At 32.6% G+C, this 20,122-nt stretch overlaps 2 protein-coding genes across 2 annotated transcripts; one reads left to right on the top strand and one right to left on the bottom strand.

The window, feature by feature from the left end:
* Window positions 1-294: 294 nt before the first annotated feature.
* On the bottom strand, window positions 295-4,271 carry LOC133706252 (transcription factor VOZ1-like). The gene is made up of 5 exons (XM_062131745.1): window positions 4,064-4,271; window positions 3,340-3,587; window positions 3,044-3,214; window positions 1,635-2,145; window positions 295-1,374 (listed from the first exon to the last, which is right to left on the bottom strand). The coding sequence occupies exons 2-5, from the start codon at window positions 3,562-3,564 to the stop codon at window positions 932-934; spliced, it is 1,350 nt and encodes a 449-aa protein (XP_061987729.1). The 5' UTR covers window positions 3,565-3,587; window positions 4,064-4,271; the 3' UTR covers window positions 295-931.
* Window positions 4,272-16,140: 11,869 nt separating this feature from the next.
* Window positions 16,141-18,118, top strand: LOC133706189 (probable O-methyltransferase 3). The gene is made up of 2 exons (XM_062131667.1): window positions 16,141-16,914; window positions 17,672-18,118. Exons 1-2 carry the CDS (start codon window positions 16,141-16,143, stop codon window positions 17,969-17,971), a joined length of 1,074 nt encoding a protein of 357 aa, XP_061987651.1. The 3' UTR covers window positions 17,972-18,118.
* The last annotated feature ends 2,004 nt before the right edge of the window (window positions 18,119-20,122 follow it).

Below are 20,122 nucleotides of genomic sequence, written 5' to 3'. Positions count from 1 at the left end.
ACTCTTTTGATGGCTGTATCAACTTTAATCTCTGCAACATTAAGAGTTACAGTTTTGATGAGTGCTTAAGCCCATCCATATTTTCCTGGTTTAAGTAATGAAAGCAAGAGGGTGTGATTGTTCAATCCAACCTTTGGACACTTGGACAATGATCAATCTTTTATTAGTTGCAGAATGTGGAAGATGGTCACAAGCATCAGGAACCTGTGTCCATGCTCCACGACAATCTAAGATTCGGCAAAGAAAGCATGCCATGCATATGAGACCATGAGTATGAGTACGAGCATATGAAAATTTGACAAAACAACCATTACTTTAGTACAAGAAGCCAGAGATCGAGGACCTCGTAAAAAATAATACAAGGACTGGACAACAAAGTTGAAAAATACCAGACACATCCAAAAACATTACTCAAGAGCTGAAGGAAGTTTTGCATTCTGTCTTCACCACATTCTAAAGAAGTAAAAATGATGCGCTTCCATATTGACTTCACATATGGTTTGTTAGCATCACAATATATAGACTTAACAGTAGCAGGGAACACAAATACTAAAATGAGTACCATATACTTTACACTTAAAGAAGTCCTCCAGTTTTGACCTTTGTCTCCAACTTAACTGTTGGAGGTTTGGTCGACTACTCTGTACAATAATTATCTGCCAGCATCTCATCCAGTAAACTGAGACGTCTCTTCAAATCAACAGAAAAAGGCTGGTGTCTTCCATTGCAAACTGGAAAGAGAAGTACTGCCAAGATATTTACTAAAGGAGTGAGTAAACTAACATCTTTATAACATCATCTGCAGTTCCTCGTAAAAGAATCATCAGAAATACTTTGTTATAGACTTCTGTTAGTTTCCACATTCAGGCAAGATTCCGCAACTATGTTCCATGGATTACAGCAAAGCTATTTAGAAAATGATTTTATGAAATCATGGCCCATGGCCAGTGCCAGAAGTGTTCGTCTTTCCCTTATCAGAGGGACTATTATCTGCAGTTACAACAGCAGTGAGTCTTCCCATCTTCTTCTGCAGATCAGCTAGTGAATCCTTTGAAACTTTTCCTTTGGGAGTCTTCTTCCCATCAGCAAGTTTGAATTCTAACCTATATAATGCACAAGCATCGCAGTTGTTGATCTCATATTCATATAAATGCCACTCATGACAACCTGGAGGTTGTGGGTCCATATAATAGGACTTCTTCTTCCCCCCAAGATCCTTCATCACCTGCTTTCTTGATTCATGCCATCCACGCCCACTGTAGTCTGGCAACGACCTCTGCTTCCTATTTCCACTGTCAAATGCTCTTCTAGGCTTATCAAAAAAGAGCCACTCCCTAATTGTTTCACCCTCAAGTAATGAAAGATCAAATAGCTCTGCAACATGGAAACCAGAGGCATCAGCCAAAATAAATACTAACAACTTTCTCTACCATATTAAGTCACCTGAAGAAACATAATTAGCATACCACGGAGAGATCTGATCTATAGATGAATCTTATAACATATCATAATAAATTATTCACAATTGCTGAATGCAAGCAGCATGCTGTAGAACTAATATGCAAGGTCGCCAGCAATTGAACTTGAAATTTAAACAAAGGGGAGAAAGGGGGAAGGCGTGCATGTAGACTTACCAGCTGCATTCCATGGGGACTTCATGACAGCAGCACCTTCACATTGAGGAATACCGACATTCTTACCCTGCATCTTTGCAGTAAGAGCATCAAATAGTAAATTATCCTTCAAATTGATGCCTCTGGGCCGCAAAACTGGAGTCATACCAGGGGGGCCTTCATTTAAGGCCAGGGTAGCATGAAAGCTGCTACAGTAGCCCTCGCACCATTCAGATCCTTGAGCAGGCCTGGTGCAGTCCCATAAAGCACATTTAGGCCCCATAAAAGCAGAAGGTGGAGGGCTGATATACTGTAGATTGTTACTCTCAGCATTTATTCCACACTCTTTGGTGTCATTAGTGCCAACAAAATGCCCAGGGTCAAATTCTTCATCTAAAGTGAACTGATGACAATCCAATAAGGTAGTTATATCGGGGTCACTAACTGCTACATTTTGCAAACTTGAGGAGCCGTTGGGTTGATGAAACCCTTGAAAACCAAGCTCCTGACTATGACTATTCACCAAATATTCCTGAAATGCAAGTATTTTATGCTCATCAGCCACCACTCAGTATATGTCTATGCCATGAAAGACCACAATTCAGGGCACTAGGAAATCTTAAAACGGGGAAAAAGAAAAGGCATACCATGTGAAAAACAGTAAATGACTACTTTAGTTGATCATTGAAACAACACATGGACATGTAAATGATGAAAAAGAATCCCAGTAAAAGCTCAAATCATTAACAAAATTTGCTTGAATGTTATGAATATAGCATTTAAAAAACACTGTCAATCCAAATCTTTACTTTCATAGTCTTAGACATGTGTCTTCCAAAATCAAATCAGGACAGGGATAGTGTCATCTATTGGTCTTAAAGTTTTAAATTTGAAATGTGCAAGGACTTGAACAAACCACAAGGCTAGTAACAAGAAATCCGCTTCTTAGACATTTGCTTCACTAAATTAGCTTCAAGCAATAGGCTAGCTTCTTTTTTCTCTTCAGAAAATTGAAGTAATAGTTATAACATGCAGGTATGGATAACCTATGAAAAGACAATCTACTCCCTGAATGTCAATCATGGCATCAAGCTTCAAAGTAAAATGACAAGAGAATGGATGCATACTCAGTAAGCAAAAAAAAAAAAAAACAAGAGGACCATAATCTTTCGGTATAAGACTTTCCTCATGCAAGGAGCTAACATTATTTTTTTCTTTTTCCAATTTCCATGTCCATGAACCAGATAAAAAATACAGTGCACGACTAAAAATTCCAATTCTTATTCTTATAGGTTATCATGATGTAGAATTTAAATCACTGAAAGTGTATATCCTATAAAGAACCAAGATGGTATGAACTGTAAAGCATGCTGTACTCTACAACTGACTGGTCAGAAAAACATTATAATAATCCCCAAATAGGATCTTACATCTTGAAATGTTGTTAAATTGCCAAGATTAAGGTTTTGAAAATTGGGCTCAGGCTGTGTTTCTGGCTTCAAAACTGACTGCATTGTTAATGGACTTATGGCATCGTCTTCCTCCTCATACAATTGCAACAAGCGGCCTATATCCTCTGAAAAGGATCCCAGACTGATATCCTACAAAATACCCATCACAAATCAACTCATCTAAATTACTAAGAGACAACTCTACACAGACAGACAATACAAAAATTTCATTATCAACAGTATCAAATTACTATTAATAAATGGAAGATACTAACAAGCAAAGAATTTGCAGGTGATGGCACATCAAGCTCTGCTTTCCACTCACGAAGGCTTTGACACACCTGCTCCTCCAGCAAAGCAACATCATTATTTCTTCCCTCTTTCCTTGCAGTCTGAATGTTAAAGAATCTTTCTTCAAGATCATTTAGCCGGTTTTTTGCATTATCCATCAACAGATGGTGCGACGTAGATGCACATTTACTCTTTCCACCTTTCTGCATTGACCCTCTCCCTCTTCAAAACCCTAAAACAAACCAGAATCAAACAGTCAACTTTCAATCCAAAAATCAAAACTTCAACATCAAGCATCCAAAATAAGGTTCATAAATATCTGAAGCAGGACAAAGTACAAGCTTCCCTGGAGACAAAATCCAGGGCACAAAAAAAACTAAGTAACCCTTGATTCAACTGATCTAAAGATAGCCTTTTTACCACTTATTTCAATCCTCAAAGCACTAATATAATTAGCACCAAAATCAAACTGAACATTAAAAAAAATCTCAATAAAGTCGAATTCTTTGCCTCTTACAATAACAGAATCACACAAATCACAACCCAAAATTGATGACTTTGGGTCTAAAACGTTACAAAAACAAAATCCCACAAGCCAATGTACGGAAATCATCACAGAAACGTAGTTAAACAAAAACATTAAGCATAAACAAAACTAAAACAATGAATAAAAAAATAGAGAGAGGGAGAAAGACAGGAAATTTATACCTAATAAAAAATTATTGCAGCAGCAGAGGTTTTTTAATGGGGTAGAGATTGAAGAAAAGAAGAGGTTGCAGTGCTGAGCGTGTTGTGCTATGGCTTTGGTATGGAAGAGAAGAAGACTTCACGCTCACCAAACTGCAAAAGCAAAAAGCTCGTTGCTGTACGTAACATACCTCTTCTTTCAGTTCCCTGAAAAGGAAATTTAGTGATCGTATTTGTATTTCTGTACCCAGAGCCAGCACGGATATACGGTCAAATTATACTACTAATATTATTTTATTTTATTTATTATAATATATTTGATTTTATTTAATCTGCTAGCTCCAATATTTTCTTTAATACTTTTTAGAATTTTTACTTTTATTGATACTATTCGTACAAATCACGATCCAAATAAAACAATAAATGTAATAATTTACAGCAAAATGAAGTTTTATTTTAGGTAAAGTTCAATTTATTTTGATGATGAACTTTTGAGTGAATCCGATTTCTTGGATTTTATCAATGTTACCTTTTGAAATTTCATTTATGAATTAACTAATTGGAAAAAAAACCCACTCCCTAAACTTTTGGAATTAGATTCAATAAAATTATTTAAAATAATTTGATGAGATTAAATATTTTTACTTTCAATAAAAAGTTTAAATAATGTCATGTTCATCATTTATATTTAAAGGTAGAAATACAAAAATCTTAAAAAAAATAGTAGAATTTATATATCAAAATTAAGATTATATGTATAGATTTAAAGCAATGAAAGAAATGCATATTATTTTAAAATTACTAAAAACTAAACCATTACTTATAAAAAAAAATATAGATTATTAATTTTATTAAAAATAGCTCATTTATGATAAATTAACATTATTCAATGTTGTTTATGTCTCTAATTTTTATTTTTATTTAAAAGATCCTGTAAAAAAAATCAAGAGACTGAAAAACATAGTTTTGAAACCCGACCTGGCAAGTCGACCCGGGACCCGGGGCTAGAACTGAGCTGGGTTGAAGAAAAAATAGAGGAAGATAAAACTTGGTGTGATCCGGTTGACCCGGCAAAACCCGATTAAAAACTCGATTGCAACCTTGTTGACTTTTAATTTTTTTTACTAAAACGATGTTATTTTGATTAAAAAAATTGATCCAAACAACCCGATCTAAACCCAGAACTCATATCTTGGACCGGACCAGGTCTGAAATCTATGCTCAAAAGTTGATTTTGTGCATGTATGTTAGAAAGGTCTACTATTGTGAATGAAAAGTAAAAATTTAGCTACACTAATAATATGAACAAAAAACATTTTTCTTAATTTATTGATTCATTTACTTTAAGGCATAATAAATTATGACATATATATTAATGATAGAACCTTAAACTTTTTGGCTCAACATGTAATGATTTCTTCCAATCATGGAAAACAAACACAAATGTGAAGTTTACGTTCAAGCTAAAATGATTAAGAAAACTGTTTCAAGAGTTATAAAAAATGATGATATTCTTGATTTAACACATTCTGATATACGTAAATTAAATAAATATATAACTAAAGAGAAAATAAACATTTTATTACATTCATCAATAAGTCTAAGTATACATATATGTTTTTTATATATATTCATTAATAAGTCCCTATGAAATTGTCTTCCTTAAAAACTGTTACTTTTGGTTCTCTAATTAACAATGAGTTAATTATAACTTATTCATTATAATTTAATATAATCAATTAATTAGTTCTTATGATTTTAAAAAATATTTATTTTTTAAAATTCATTTATAATTTAATTCTTTTTAGTCTATTTCATGTCTTTTTTTCAATTTATTTTTATTTTTATTTTTTATTTTAAAAAATAGAGAAGGTGGAAAAAGCTTTTTTATTAAACTCGGACCAGTCTGTGTTTAATAAAAGACCAGCCAGGGCAACAATCCGGCAAAACCCGAACTATTTGGCGGGTCAACCTATGACTCGGAAAAACCTGTGACCCGGCCTCTTGACTGGGTCAACCTCAGATCGGGTTTAATAACAATGAGAAAAAGTAGTTTATGGAATGGAAAAACTGATTAGAATAAAACATTTTATGCAAAAACAAAATACTACTAAATTAAGCATGGTCAAATAACTATTTAATTATTTTTAATACTACAAAAACTGACTAATTAATTTTGATAAACTATATAAATAGCTCAAAATCAATATTTTGTACCCATTTTCCTTCATTTTGTAATAATAGTGATTGTATCAATTAGCTGACCTGAGTAACTTGTGGCTGCTGCCTTGCTAGCTTGTTGGGTGGAGCTTCAATATCAGCCAAATCATTTTCATATTGCTGGAAGGCAAAAATTGACATAGGAAACCATCTTCCTTTTTCTTGGAATTTTATTTCAGAAACGATCACAATGCCAAGCATGGTGAGTCTCACCATCCTCAAGGCCCACCATTCCTTTTTGGCAATGCAGCTAGCCATGCTTGCGGTGATCGTATTGATGAAAAGATTTATAATATTTGATTTTTATTTTATTTTATATGGATATTTAGGTAGCTTTTCATATATCTCTATTAATATTTAATATTTTATCTGACTGTTGGATGATGTTTAAATTTTGTTGGATAACGCTTAAATTTTGTCAAAAGATTTTATATGTCTAATTTTATAAATGAGTTAACTGAGGACCTCTAAATTAGGCTAAGAAGACGATGCCCATGCTAGTTTTGTTATTGTTTTCTTTTTAATTTTGATTTTTCAGTTTGTTTAGAATTTTTAATGTTTTTATTATATTTTTTTGTTTTATAAATTTAATTAGATCAATTTTTAGATTTATTTAAACACTTCTAAACCTTAAAAAGCTATAGTTTTAAAACCCGATCTAACCTATCAGGTTGACTTAGGACCTGGCTGATCCAGGGCTGGAACCTGGTTGTATTTATGGAAAAATAAGGATAGTTAAAAACCCGGCTAACTTTGTCGATCAAGTTGGTTGACACGATCAAAAACTCGGTAACAACTTATTAATTTTTTATTTATTTATTTATTATCAAAACAATATTATTTTGATTTATATATATATATAAAAAAATCCAATTAACCTAGTCAAAATCCGTGACTCAAGCCTTACTCGATGATATTTCCCATTTAAGACCCAACGTATATATTTGAAAAATTACAATAGAAGCAGAATAGGCAGAACGTCTAAGCACAAAATATATGTCACTGGTTTCCACACAGAAATGGAAATTAAATCCACTAGTATATGAGGGGGGGGGGGGTTTATAAAGCTCTGTCAAACTCTCAATTTGTAAGCTCCTGGTGTCTTGCCGCATCAGCTAATTGAAGCCTTTGTACAGAGTTTTCAGCTCTCACATACTGTCAGGATTCTGCAGAAGCAAACAGAAAAACTTGAGAAACCTATTGGCACAGAAGCTGGGTTTATTCTACAAACGCAACTGATCAAGGAATGGTGATTCAGCCAACATAAATAGTATTAAGTATATGGGAACGAGAAAATTACTTTCCCTAGCTAGGAGCAAGGATACAAAGTAAATTAGTGAGGTCAGTTCTTCCAGTGAACTTATTTTTCTACTTGATTTTCGCAGTGACCAGGCTGGTTTTCCATTTCCATCTTCAGTAGCATGGCCATGCCTGAAATGGAAAGACCCACCGAGCCCTCGTCCTCTAGCAAGTTGTTCCACCTCTTCAAGCTTCTGTTTGAGAACCTGAATTTGTCTTGCTAATTCTTCATCCCTGTTCTTCACGGCCTGTGACAGAGTAGGAGAAAATTAGTTCTGAACTCGTAATAAACTGGGGCATTAAATGTATGTATATATCCATGAAGTTAATGGCAACAAAAGACTGGCTCATTTATTACAAGAGCTACAAATCATTACAACATCAGCTAGGCACTGTAATTTTGATCAGAATACCTCATCTCCATTAATATTTCAAGGTTTCCGGAGGCATCCACTGCTTCGTGCTTCCAAGTCTTCATGGCACAAGCTTTTCCTTCATCAATATAAGTCATGGTAAACCTTCGTTTTTTTTTTCAATATTAAAATGAAGATGATAAACTCAAATTAACCCATTAAACATGCGATCGAATCCTTTAACTTTAACCATGTTTAATAACTTTGCTTGGAAGTGAGCTTTCGAGTCACCCTTACATATACTAAACTAGTGACTATGATGAATCTCGTTAGAAACGATAATTCTTTCATTTCTTGGGTCCATTCACAGAAAGATTAGGAAACGAAAGTATTCCACACAAATCGCTCATTTCTACGAATTTAATAATCTTAATTACTTACTTTTTGACCTTTGTAATCGTGAAATATATATCATATTTATAAATGCTCATTATTTCTTTTCTTATTGTAGTGACCAAGGATTTTGCACCTCATATACAAGAAGAAAAAACCATTACTATGAATAAATTGTGAGCTTATCTATCTTATATTGTCTCGTAATAAAGTGCGAGCAATTGTTTTAGAATTTAAATAAGACGATGATATAATTAACTTACTCCACGGTTTACGAGCCGTGAGAGTATAAAACACTAAGGCAAAAATAGGCTTTTAAAGCACCGTAGATTTCTAAATTTTTGACCCTCCTCCTTGCGATTTACGAGTTGCAAACTCTTGATATACTAAGGGAAAAATGAGCTTTTAAAGCACATGAAATCTCTTTGGATTTAGATCTTAATAAATTTAGTTAGAATAAAACCTAGAAAAACTAAAGGAATTAGAAAACACCAACATCATAGCAATTATAAGACAAACCAAACACCAAACAGCTTATCTTAGGTAGGGTGTACTAAGGGTGCAAATACCTTTCATTTACGCAACCAGTCCCTACCTTAGAATCTCTAAAAGACTAGTTAAGGTTCCTAATGACCAAAATACTAGGTGGCGACTCCCTTATTCACAATAAAACAAAACGCCCCGAAATCAATCGAGGATCGCTGCGACGCCGCGCTCCGCCGCAAGGGTGCGCATCATTTATTTAATAAAACCAAAAGCAATAAAAAGACATACCCAAACAAATTGGATGATTTAAAATAAGTATAAAAAGATATATCTCTCATTAAAATCCTTCGATCTCAATAATATGATCAAAGTTTCTTAGAAAATCTTTACTAGAATATTTGTTTCTTAGACAACACTCAATCATTATTCCAAAAGTAAGTTTCAATTATGAGAAAATAACATTATGGTAATTTTGATGCGAGTATATTAAAAAAACATAAGAATAATACATCCCTTGTGCATTTTTACATAAAACTATTTGACAATATCATTAAAATCAACTCAATGTATTAAGTTTAAAACCTTCGGACCCAACTCCTTACTTAACCTAAGTTTCAACTTAAACTATGTAGAGGTTGAACTAATTTGACCTGGTCAACTTGCCTTAACCCAAACGACTCAGTTTGAATTTAAAAAATAATTTCAGGACTATATAGTTTTTTTATATTGCAATGATGATATCTTATATCAATATGGGTCAACATCGATTAACTCGTAAAACTCACAATATAGGCATGAACCCCCTGTCACACCCGGACATCGCGGCGACCGATTAAAAATTAACACTCGATTGGAAAAAGAACATATATATGGCATCTTGTTCTTTCAGCGGGAGAAATGTTTTGTTCAAGGAGTCGTCACCTAGTATTATGGTCACTAGGAACCCTAACTGGTCAACAGAGATTCTATGGTACGAGACTGGTTACACAAAAGGGAAGATGCTATCACCCCCTAAGCGTCCTACCTGAGGCAGACTGCATTACTGGTTTTGTCTGAAATTGCTTAAGAATTTGTTCTTTTTATTTTATTTTTTTCATTCTTCCTTTCATGTTCCTGACTCTGACGTCAATGAACAATCCTACGAATATTTCCAACTCTGATGTTGGTAAATGTCGCACAAATCCAAAAAAATACGATATTCCTAATTCTAGAGTCAGTGAATATTTTCGCAAAAAACGAATTTGAAGAAGAAATTTGCTGTCATTTTTTCTTGTTTATCCTTTATTATTATTGGCCCTTTTAGATGGAAATAAAGAAAACATTGCAAGAAATATTTGCATTTAACAGTAATAGTCCACAGATTGAGCACATAGTTAAAAAATAAAAACACAAGGAGAAAAAAATAAATCAACATGCTAGGGGTCCACAAATAAATTAACGAAGATCTCCAAATATTTTTGGAATTTTCTGATATCGGAAAAGGGCTCGTTTAACCAAATATCAAATTAGAAAGGGTGTCATAACCTAGTTTTGAACAACATAAAATTCAAAAAAGAAAATGAATGAAAAATTGAGGTTTGAATCAAGACAACACAAATGGAAAGATCTGATGGGTTTAATCATGTTTGATTTATGATTTTAAAAGTTAATTTTTAAACAAATTAAAAGAATTAGCAGGTATGGAGTTTTAATTAAGTTTTGATTGGGTTTAATTAATGATATCGGAAGCTTAATGATATCAGGAGCTTGATTGAATAAATATTAAATTTCTTAGTTAATTAAGGATAAAATTTCAAGGGATTAAGGTCCAGGGACCATTTTATAAAAGGCACTGAAATTCTGTTCAGGGGCCCGATTAAAAAATGTTGAAACTTGGAGGACCAAATTGAGAAATGGTCATTTTCAGTCCAAAACGACGCCGTTCGTCATTGCTGTTCACTGTCTTCTTCCTTTGGAAACAGAGAACACCCCCTGCCAAGAAAAAATCGTCACACACAAGCTAAATTCAAGGTTGCATTAGCTACCCACGGAACCCGTAGGGTTTGTTTTGGTCTCCCTCACCCTCATAATTCTCCCCTGACGCAAGGATAAGTACCACCAACAGTCCAACAATGGCAGGACTGTTGGTGTTTCCGTTCCATCCAAACACTGAGCCGATTCACTCTACACAGGATGACGATCCCAGAGAAGATAAGGATAAGAATCCCTCTCAAGGTCTGGCTCTATAAAAAGGGGAAAGGAGAAGCCAGAAGGGGAGGAGGAAAAAGGGGAGAGTAAGAGAAAAAAACAAAGGGAACGGAGAGGAAAAACGCCGAAAACAGTGGAGGAAAAACAGAGCACAAAAAAGAGAGACAGAAAACAGAGAGAACGGGAGAGAGAAAGGGAGAGAAAGAACCCGAACAAAACACAAAAAAAAACACAGTGCAAAGGGGAGAGGAAGAACGAACAGAGGGGAGAAAAACAAAAGCAGAAGACCAACTTTTCCCAGCAACGAGCGCCTTCATCAACCTTCGCTCAAAACGTTAGCAACAGCAGTCTAGCAGAGGTAAGTCTTTCATCCCCTCCATTTCACTTTTAATTACTCTCTTCCTGTAGCAACGCTTGGAAAGAAAAATAGTGGCCGGGTTACTGGTCTGAACCAGTAACCGGGCTGGTTTGGCTGGGTCTAGCCCAACCCGCATGGCTGGGCTAGATCCAGCCCCAAAAAAAGGAAATGGGCCGGGTCTAGGTTTTAGGCCTAGCCGGCTCAAATTTATGTTTGCTAAGAGTGTATTTGCCAAGACACACCCTTATGTCTTGATCGTAATTTTTATGTTCATTCTAGTTTGATGTTTGGCCAAACAATCTCCTTTTTTATATCAGAAAATTCTGAAAATATTTGGGGGCATTCGTTGATGTATTGTGGGCCTCTCGCACTTTATTTTATTTTATTTTCTTTGTGCTTGTACTTTTTTAGCTATATGCTCAATCTATGGACTATTACTGTTAAATGCAAATATATCGTGTAAGGTTTTTTTTATTTCCATCTAAAAAGGATCAATAAAATAAAGGATAAACAAAAAAGAAAATGACATAGAAAATTTCTTCTTCAAATTCATTTTTTTCTAAATTATTCATTGACGCTAGAGTCAGGAATATTGTAATTTTTTGGATTTGTGTGATATTTACTAACACCAGAGTTGGAAACATTCGTAGGAATTGTTCATTGACGTCACAATCAGGAACATGAAAAGAAAATGAAAAAAAGAAAGAAAGGGAACAAATCATTAGCAATTTAAACAAAACATGCAATGCAGCCTGCCTCAGGTAGGACGCTTAAGGGGTGAAAACATCGTTTCTTTTGCGTAATTAGTCTCGTGGCATAGAATCTCTGTTGACCAGTTAGGGTTCCTAGTGATCATAATACTAGGTGACAACTTCTTGAACTACACCTTTTTCCCCTAAAAGTATAAGATGTCAAATATCTGTTCTTTTACCATGAGATTAATTTTTAAACGGTCGCCGCGATATCCGAGTGCTTTTTTATAGAAAAAAATTGATTTTTTTTCTAATCAATCCTCTCATCACAATAAAATACTGATGAGTTTTAATTATATATATAATCAAACATATTTATAATTAATTCTTCGAATTTTTTTTCCAATTGACTTTCAAACTAAAGTTTTTTTCAAACTAAAAATAGCATGGCCATGATCAACACCATTCATGTGGCTATGATATTTATATTTGTTTGTTTTTATGTTTTAAAAATATTTATTTTTAAATAATTTTTATTTATTTTTTTCTTTACTTTAAATGAATTGTTTTATGATGTTTTTAGATCGTTTTGATATACTGATTAATTATTTTTGTCATTGAAAGGCTCATTGGTCATTTTACTGTAGATTACACTATATCCAATTCACACTAAAACATTGATAAGTTTTAGTTTTTATATATATATATATATATATGCTAATCAAACACACTTATTTATATCTTTTTTATATATATTCTTTCGGTTGTGAAATACTATCTAAACATAACTTTGAAAGTAACAATCTATGACATTACTCAACTTTGTAATAAGTAATTATTTTTTTATGTAAGAGAAATAACTTATTTGATCCTTGATATGATTACTAAAACCAGCATCAGAAAATAGTTTAGCCCATTCTTTCTCATTTCTTTCTTGGCCAGTGACCAAAATCATCATGAGCATGTCGAAGAATATTTGTGTTTCAATTGAGTCGTCTTCTCCTTTCTGGTTCTCCATCATCATGTCTATGATCATCACCTTCCCTCCTTTCCTGTCCTTGATTGCTTCCTTGCATTTCTTAAGTATCTTAACACATTCTTTTTTTTAGATTAATGTGGGTGTCCGGGCCAGCTTGCGCGCACTACGACTAATCCCACGGTCTCTGAAGTTAACGACCATGTAAATCTCCAGTGGCCATCATATAAGCAACCAATGACTCGAACCTGAGACCACAGAGGGAGCAAACCCCTTAGTCCCAAGTTCTTATCACTGGACCTCCACCTAGATAATTATCTTAACACATTCTTCATCATTCCAGTCATGTAGAATCCACTGTTTTCATCCATCACAAAGAAAATACAAGACTTATATATATAGTTTAAACAATATACTACCAGACTTATATTTAAATAAAAATTGAAGAAGCGTATAAACTTCACTAATCTATGCAAGCTTATCATATGATCTCAGAAAGATAACCAAAGAGTAAAATTACATAAGAATTGGACTAAAATATGTACGTCATTTTATATAAAGTTTCATTACTTTACATGAGGCAACAATTGGTAATTACTTTGGCTGGAGATAACGACCACGTCCCTTTGCTCTGCTTGGCATAATTATCGTGGTAACTAAGAAGCCGACAGCCCATTATAAATATTGAAAAATTCGTGAAAAAACTTTATATAGCAATTAAGCTTTTCATGATTGAGTTGATAGTTTTGATAGGTAGCTGTTTGATTAGCTGGAAAAAAAAAGTCCTTCAAGAAACAGGAAACTCTCTAATATTTAAAATAAATGTGTAAGTTGAGGAAAAAAAAGATAAAGGAAGAGAGAAAATAAAGTGTTTATCTGGCCTAGAAATTGTATGACTTACTTGGTTTGGCCTAGCTTTAGATGGTTTGTCTTGGCTTGGACTTCATAGCATTTGGCTGGCTTTCATAGCATTTGGCTGGTTAGAAATTGTTTTCTAGGCTTAGTTGTGCTTTGGCCTGCTTGTTTGATTGTGACTGGCTATATTTATAGGTCTCGAAATTTTTTCATAATTTTTTTTTTATTATGGATAGAGAAATTGTTGCTCAAGATGGTAATTATTGACTTAGTGATGGTTGCTTATTTATTGATGTGTTATATTATAATTGTTGTGTCTCGCATTTTGACTATATATGAGGGCTAGAATTCACTAAAGACAGCAATAATTCAGGTGGTCCAATAAGAATAAATTATTGATAAAAATTTTAGTCGACCCCCATTTGAAATTTGAAACCTTATCAATCTTGAAATCAGGCTAGCCAGGCTCGGTCTGAAGGACCTAGAATTTGAACCTTTTTTTTTTTTTTCAATAAAAGGCTTCAGATTCTTTATGGATCTATAAAGTAGCCCAGAGCATGTTTGGATCTACTTGGAACTGTACAGGAAGGAGTTCATAGATAACTTTTACTATTACAAGAATAAATAGAACTAGAAATGTGAGTACAAAAATGGAAATATCAAATGGTTGAATAGCTTTTGTATAGTATATGCAAATGCATCGTCTATCTCTAGTAGTTAAGCATATGTATTTATTTTCTTGATCTCTTAAATTCATGTTTCAAAATATGTTATCCATGTTATGCTAGCATGCATATATAATTGTTTTTTTTTTTTTTTATTTACGTGAGGTGTCCGGGTCAGCATGCGCGCACTACGACTATTCTCCATGGCCCATTGGACATCCTGCAAGCCCAGGGGCAGGTTAGGCATCGCGGGGGTGACAGGCGTGCACATAGAGGGTCGAACCCGGGACGAGAACGAAATAAGTCACACGATTAACCACAACAGCTAGGCCCTCAAGTGCTGCATATATAATTGTTGTAATGTGAGGTTGTGGGTTCAATCATTAGATGCTCTATCTTACTATATAAAAAAGTAAAGGGAGGACTATGGATGTCTGACCCTTGTATAAAATAAAAATAAAAATAAAAATTGATTTAGGTGTGTGGGCGTTTCTTAAACCCACATGTCTATAATTTGTTTTATAAATTTATGATTTTTTTATTGTTTTTAATCTTATTTTTTAATTCAAATTTAAATTTATAGTGTATTGTTTTAGTTTTTGTCTTTATTTTGTTTATTTTTGTTCTTTTGTTAATGTTTTTATTCTTTTCAATTTATTTTTTAAATTTTAAGATTTTTTTTTGCTTTTTGATTTATTTTTATTGCAATTTTAACATTCATTATTTTTATTATATTTGTTTTTTGAATTTTTATTTTGTGATTTTAACCTTCATGATTTTTTTTATATATAGTGTTTTCGGTCTTATAACTCGGGTCATGGTTTAAAAAGTTAACAATAATTGATTTTTTTTTCTTATATTCATATTTTTTTTATTTTTCTTTTTATGAAATTATTATATTCTTATTTAATTTTTACTTTGTTAACAAATAAGATCATTGAGATGTTTTTAGAATATTGTGAAGATATATTTCCATAACATTGGCAAGTGTTTATCTTTTGCATTGAATGATTGTTTTTTTTTTACTGTGTTTATTATTGATATTTTATTTTTTAATAATATTATTAAATTAACATAATTTATTAAACTCACTCGAAGCTATTATCTAAATATTATATTTTTTATTTTTTAAAAAATAATTATTCATTTTTAATATTTTTATACAAAAAAAAATTGCCTCACGGCGTGATCCACCTGCCACCTAACTAGTGTTTATAAAAAATTCAGTCAATAGATTTGCAAATCTTCTTACCAGGCCATGCTATCATGTGTATGTATTAAAATATTATAAAAAAAAGGTGTATTTATTAAATAAAGGAACCTGTTTATAAAAAATTCAGTCAATAGATTTGCAAATCTTCTTACCAGGCCATGCTATAATGTGTATGTATTAAAATATTATAAAAAAGGTGTATTTATTAAATAAAGGAACCTGCAATTATTTTTCTGTCCACATTCCTCGATGCTGATGGCACCTCAAATATTATACGAGTATGGCATCCCACGATTTTCTCATGTTTATTTCTCCATGCTCCATCCCTACTTATACACGCACAGCACTATAAGTTCAATCCAATTGATAAGAGAAAGTAAAAGGCATTAGGCAACAGAAAGATGATCAATTTGGCCGATGGAAAGCATGATCCTGAGCTACTTAAAGCTCAAGCTCATGTATGGAATCACATATTCAACTTCATAAACTCAATGTCTCTAAAATGTGCAATTGATCTAGGCATACCCGATATCATCAACAAACACAGCAAACCTGTGACCCTCCCTGAGCTCATTGCCGCCCTACCTGTCCACCCTAGCAAAGCTCGTTGTGTCCCTCGCCTCATGCGCTTGTTGATCCATTCTGGTTTCTTTGAGAAACAAAAGGTTAGCGAAGATGATCAAGAAGAAGGTTATGTTCTCACCAATGCATCCCAGCTTCTCCTCAAGGACAATCCCTTCAGTGTAACACCATTCTTGCAAGCCATGCTTGACCCAATTTTAACAAAGCCATGGCATTTTGTGAGCACTTGGTTAAAAAATGATGATCCTACTCCATTTGACACGGCTCATGGGAGGACATTTTGGGACTATGGCGGCCATGAACCAACGCTTAACCATTTCTTTAATGATGCCATGGCTAGTGATGCTCGTTTGGTTACGAGAGTGTTAATTAATGAGTGCAAGGAGGTGTTTGAAGGGTTGGGTTCATTGGTGGATGTTGGAGGCGGCACCGGAACCGTGGCCAAGTCCATAGCAGAAGCTTTCCCACACTTGGATTGTACTGTATTCGATCTCCCACATGTGGTAGCTGATTTACAGGGCAGTGAAAACTTAAAATATGTTGGCGGAGACATGTTCGAGGCTATTCCTCCTGCAGATGGAATTGTACTAAAGGTATGAACTTTTAGTTTTATCTGATTATAAAATTTGGTGTCAATATTTAAACTAAATTCCCTCACTACTTATTAACAGATCATTTTTGCGCTGTTAATGAATCATTTTTCTATGCATATATAATCCCTTTTATCTTTGACACAAGCAAGATTTATCTCCAGATCTCTTGATCTTATATTAATTAACTTTACAAGCTAAACTAGTTAGACCATATAACAACGCTTATATTTAAATCTTATATAACAAAGTACAATTTGCTTGAAGTACTTCTCAAATGATCATTGCGATATAAATATAATATTTTGGTCAATATTACTAAAAAATTTAATTATTAGCTAAGACAATTAAGAATAATGCAAGAAACTCTCGTGCTCTGTTCAGCGAGAGATCAACTCTAATTATATTTATTACAGTACACTTAAGGAGAATGAATTACAGCTGTGCAGTCTATCAATTACAGCTAAGGAATATACATGAAAAGCAAGTATTTAACTCCTGTAATCAAGATGCAATTTCATCTGCTGATTTGCCGTGATCTGTACTGTGATCTGCAGATTGTATTTCCTTAATATTAGCCATAACAAATGCATTTTAAGAATCATGAAACTGAAGGTAATATTATATTCCTCTAATATTATTTTCCATAGACAATATCATTTATCATCAATCGTGTGTGTGTGTATATAAATATAAGTCTGGTAGTATATTGTTTAAACTATTTTAGCTCTTGTATTTTCTTTGTGATGGATGAAAACAGTGGATTCTACATGACTGGAATGATGAAGAATGTGCTAAGATACTTAAGAAATGCAAGGAAGCAATCAAGGACAGGGAAGGAGGGAAGGTGATGATCATAGACATGATGATGGAGAACCAGAAAGGAGAAGACGACTCAATTGAAACACAAATATTCTTCGACATGCTCATGATGATTTTGGTCACTGGCCAAGAAAGAAATGAGAAAGAATGGGCTAAACTATTCTCTGATGCTGGTTTTAGTAACTACAAGATAACTCCCATACTGGGTTTGAGGTCTATCATTGAAGTATTCCCTTGATGAGGAAAGCAATAGTTGCCTTTTAAGCATCTACTTAGCTGCCCCTATGAGTTACTTAATTTCCCTTGTGTTACAATAAGCAAGTTGCGGGCTGTTCCTACCCTTGTGTTTCATTATGGGTTTCTTTTTCTGTTGTTCAGTAGTCATATCAAGGATCAAATAAGTTATTTCTCTTACATAAAAAAATAATTACTTATTACAAAATTGAAAAAATTTGAACACAAAGTTTTTGAAACTAAGGTGACTAGACATAACATAAAAAAAAAGGGCTGCATTTTTTCCTCATTGTCAATTATGGTCACTCATTTTTAATGTTTTGCAAATAATAAAATTGAATTTGTTTTCATGAAATCAAGCATTAGGCCCCGTTTGTTTGCTGGAAAGTAGTTTTTTTCTGGAAAGTGAATTCCGGGAAAGTAAATTATTTTTCGATGTTTGGTAGTGTAATGGAAAATAAGTTGGAAAATATTTTCTAGTGTTTGGTTATGTCATGAAAAATAAGCTGAAAAATAACTTATTAATGTTTTATTTTTCTCAAATTTATTAAAATAATGAAGAACAAATCTTACAAATTAAAAAGTTGAATGAGAATGAAATTGAAAAAAAATAATTTCATAAATTATTTCAAATAAAATAAATAATAATCATAATAATAAAGATCAAATTTAAAAAATAAAAAAAATAAAAAATGAAGAAATTAAATAATAATAATTAACATTTCATAAATTATTTCAAATAAAATAAGTAACAATCAAAAAAGTAAAGATCAAATTTGATTGATAAAAAATTTCGATAAAAAATGATAAAGGAAAAGCAAATAACAATTATAAAAATGAGGACCAAAGTTAATATAAAAATTAAATTTTAAGAGATGAAATTGAAAAATAAATATTCAAAAAAAAAATATATATATATAACAATTAAAAGTTTGAGGACCAAATTTGATATAATCAGCAAATAATATGATATTTCTAAATTTTTCACAACTTCCAGAAAGTGTTTTCCCCCCAAAATTTTTAGGAAAACACTTTCCTGGAAACCAAGTCAAATTTTTCTTTGACTAGAAAGTGTTTTCCATTAACCAACTTTTCTAATGGCAAACAAACACAGGAAAGTCTGGAAAGTGATTTCCCAGAAATCACTTTCCGAGAAATAAATATGGCCTTAATTATTCAATACCATGATATTTCTTTGACACCTCTATAATCTAATAGATAGCAAATTTGAAACAACTTACAAAACTCAATTTCAAATAAAAAACAAAAAACAAAATACAAACTATTGTTATCGAGAATATTTGTATATACACTTTTTTTAAAAAAAAGATATTTAACCTGTGGCGAAACGTAAGCCAAATAGATATTGTAACATATACTAAAAGAGATCAGTGTTTTACTGTGGACTGCACAATGCAGTCCACAGTAAAACACTAATGTTTTAGGTTTTTTTTTTTTTTAAGTTGTTTTATTTTTTTAGCTGTTTTTTATGTCTTATGGGATTATTTTTTTGCTTCTTTCTTTGTTTTTTTTCTTTTAACAATTTTGTTTTGTTTAATTTAGTTTATTAATGTTTAATTTTTTTATTTAGTTATCAGACTTTCATGACACGTTTTTCGGATTTAACGGGTTAATCTGGTTTGACAAGTTAACCCATAATTTGTTTTTGCTTTTTAATTAATTTTTTTTTGTTTAGTTTAGTTTATTAATGTTAATTTTTTTTCTATTTAGTTATCAGACTTTCATGACACATATCCTGAGTTTCACGGGTTAACCTGGTTTCACAGGTGAACCCAATTAATTATAGGTTGACCCGTCAATTTTTTTTTTTTTATTTTCATAAAATTTTTTTGTTTAATTTAGTTTGTTAATGTTAATTTTTTTTATTTAATTATCAGACTTTAATGACACAGATCCTAGGTTTAATGGGTTAACATGGTTTGAAGAGTTAACCCGGTTTTTTATTCTTTTTAATTAATTGTTTTTGTTTAGTTCAGTTTGTTAATTTTCACTTTTTTTTATTTAATTACCAGACATTCATGATACGGATCCCGGGTTTAACGGGTTAACCTAATTTGACGAGTTAACCTGTAATTTTTTTTCTTGCTTTTTTTTTATTTTTAATTATTTTTTTCGTTTAGTTTAGTTTGTTAAT

This window comes from Populus nigra, chromosome 11, assembly GCF_951802175.1.
Source record: "Populus nigra chromosome 11, ddPopNigr1.1, whole genome shotgun sequence".
NCBI classification, from domain to species: Eukaryota; Viridiplantae; Streptophyta; class Magnoliopsida; order Malpighiales; family Salicaceae; genus Populus; species Populus nigra.
Note: the sequence above shows the minus strand (reverse complement) of the source record. Positions and strands in the feature narration are given on the sequence as shown.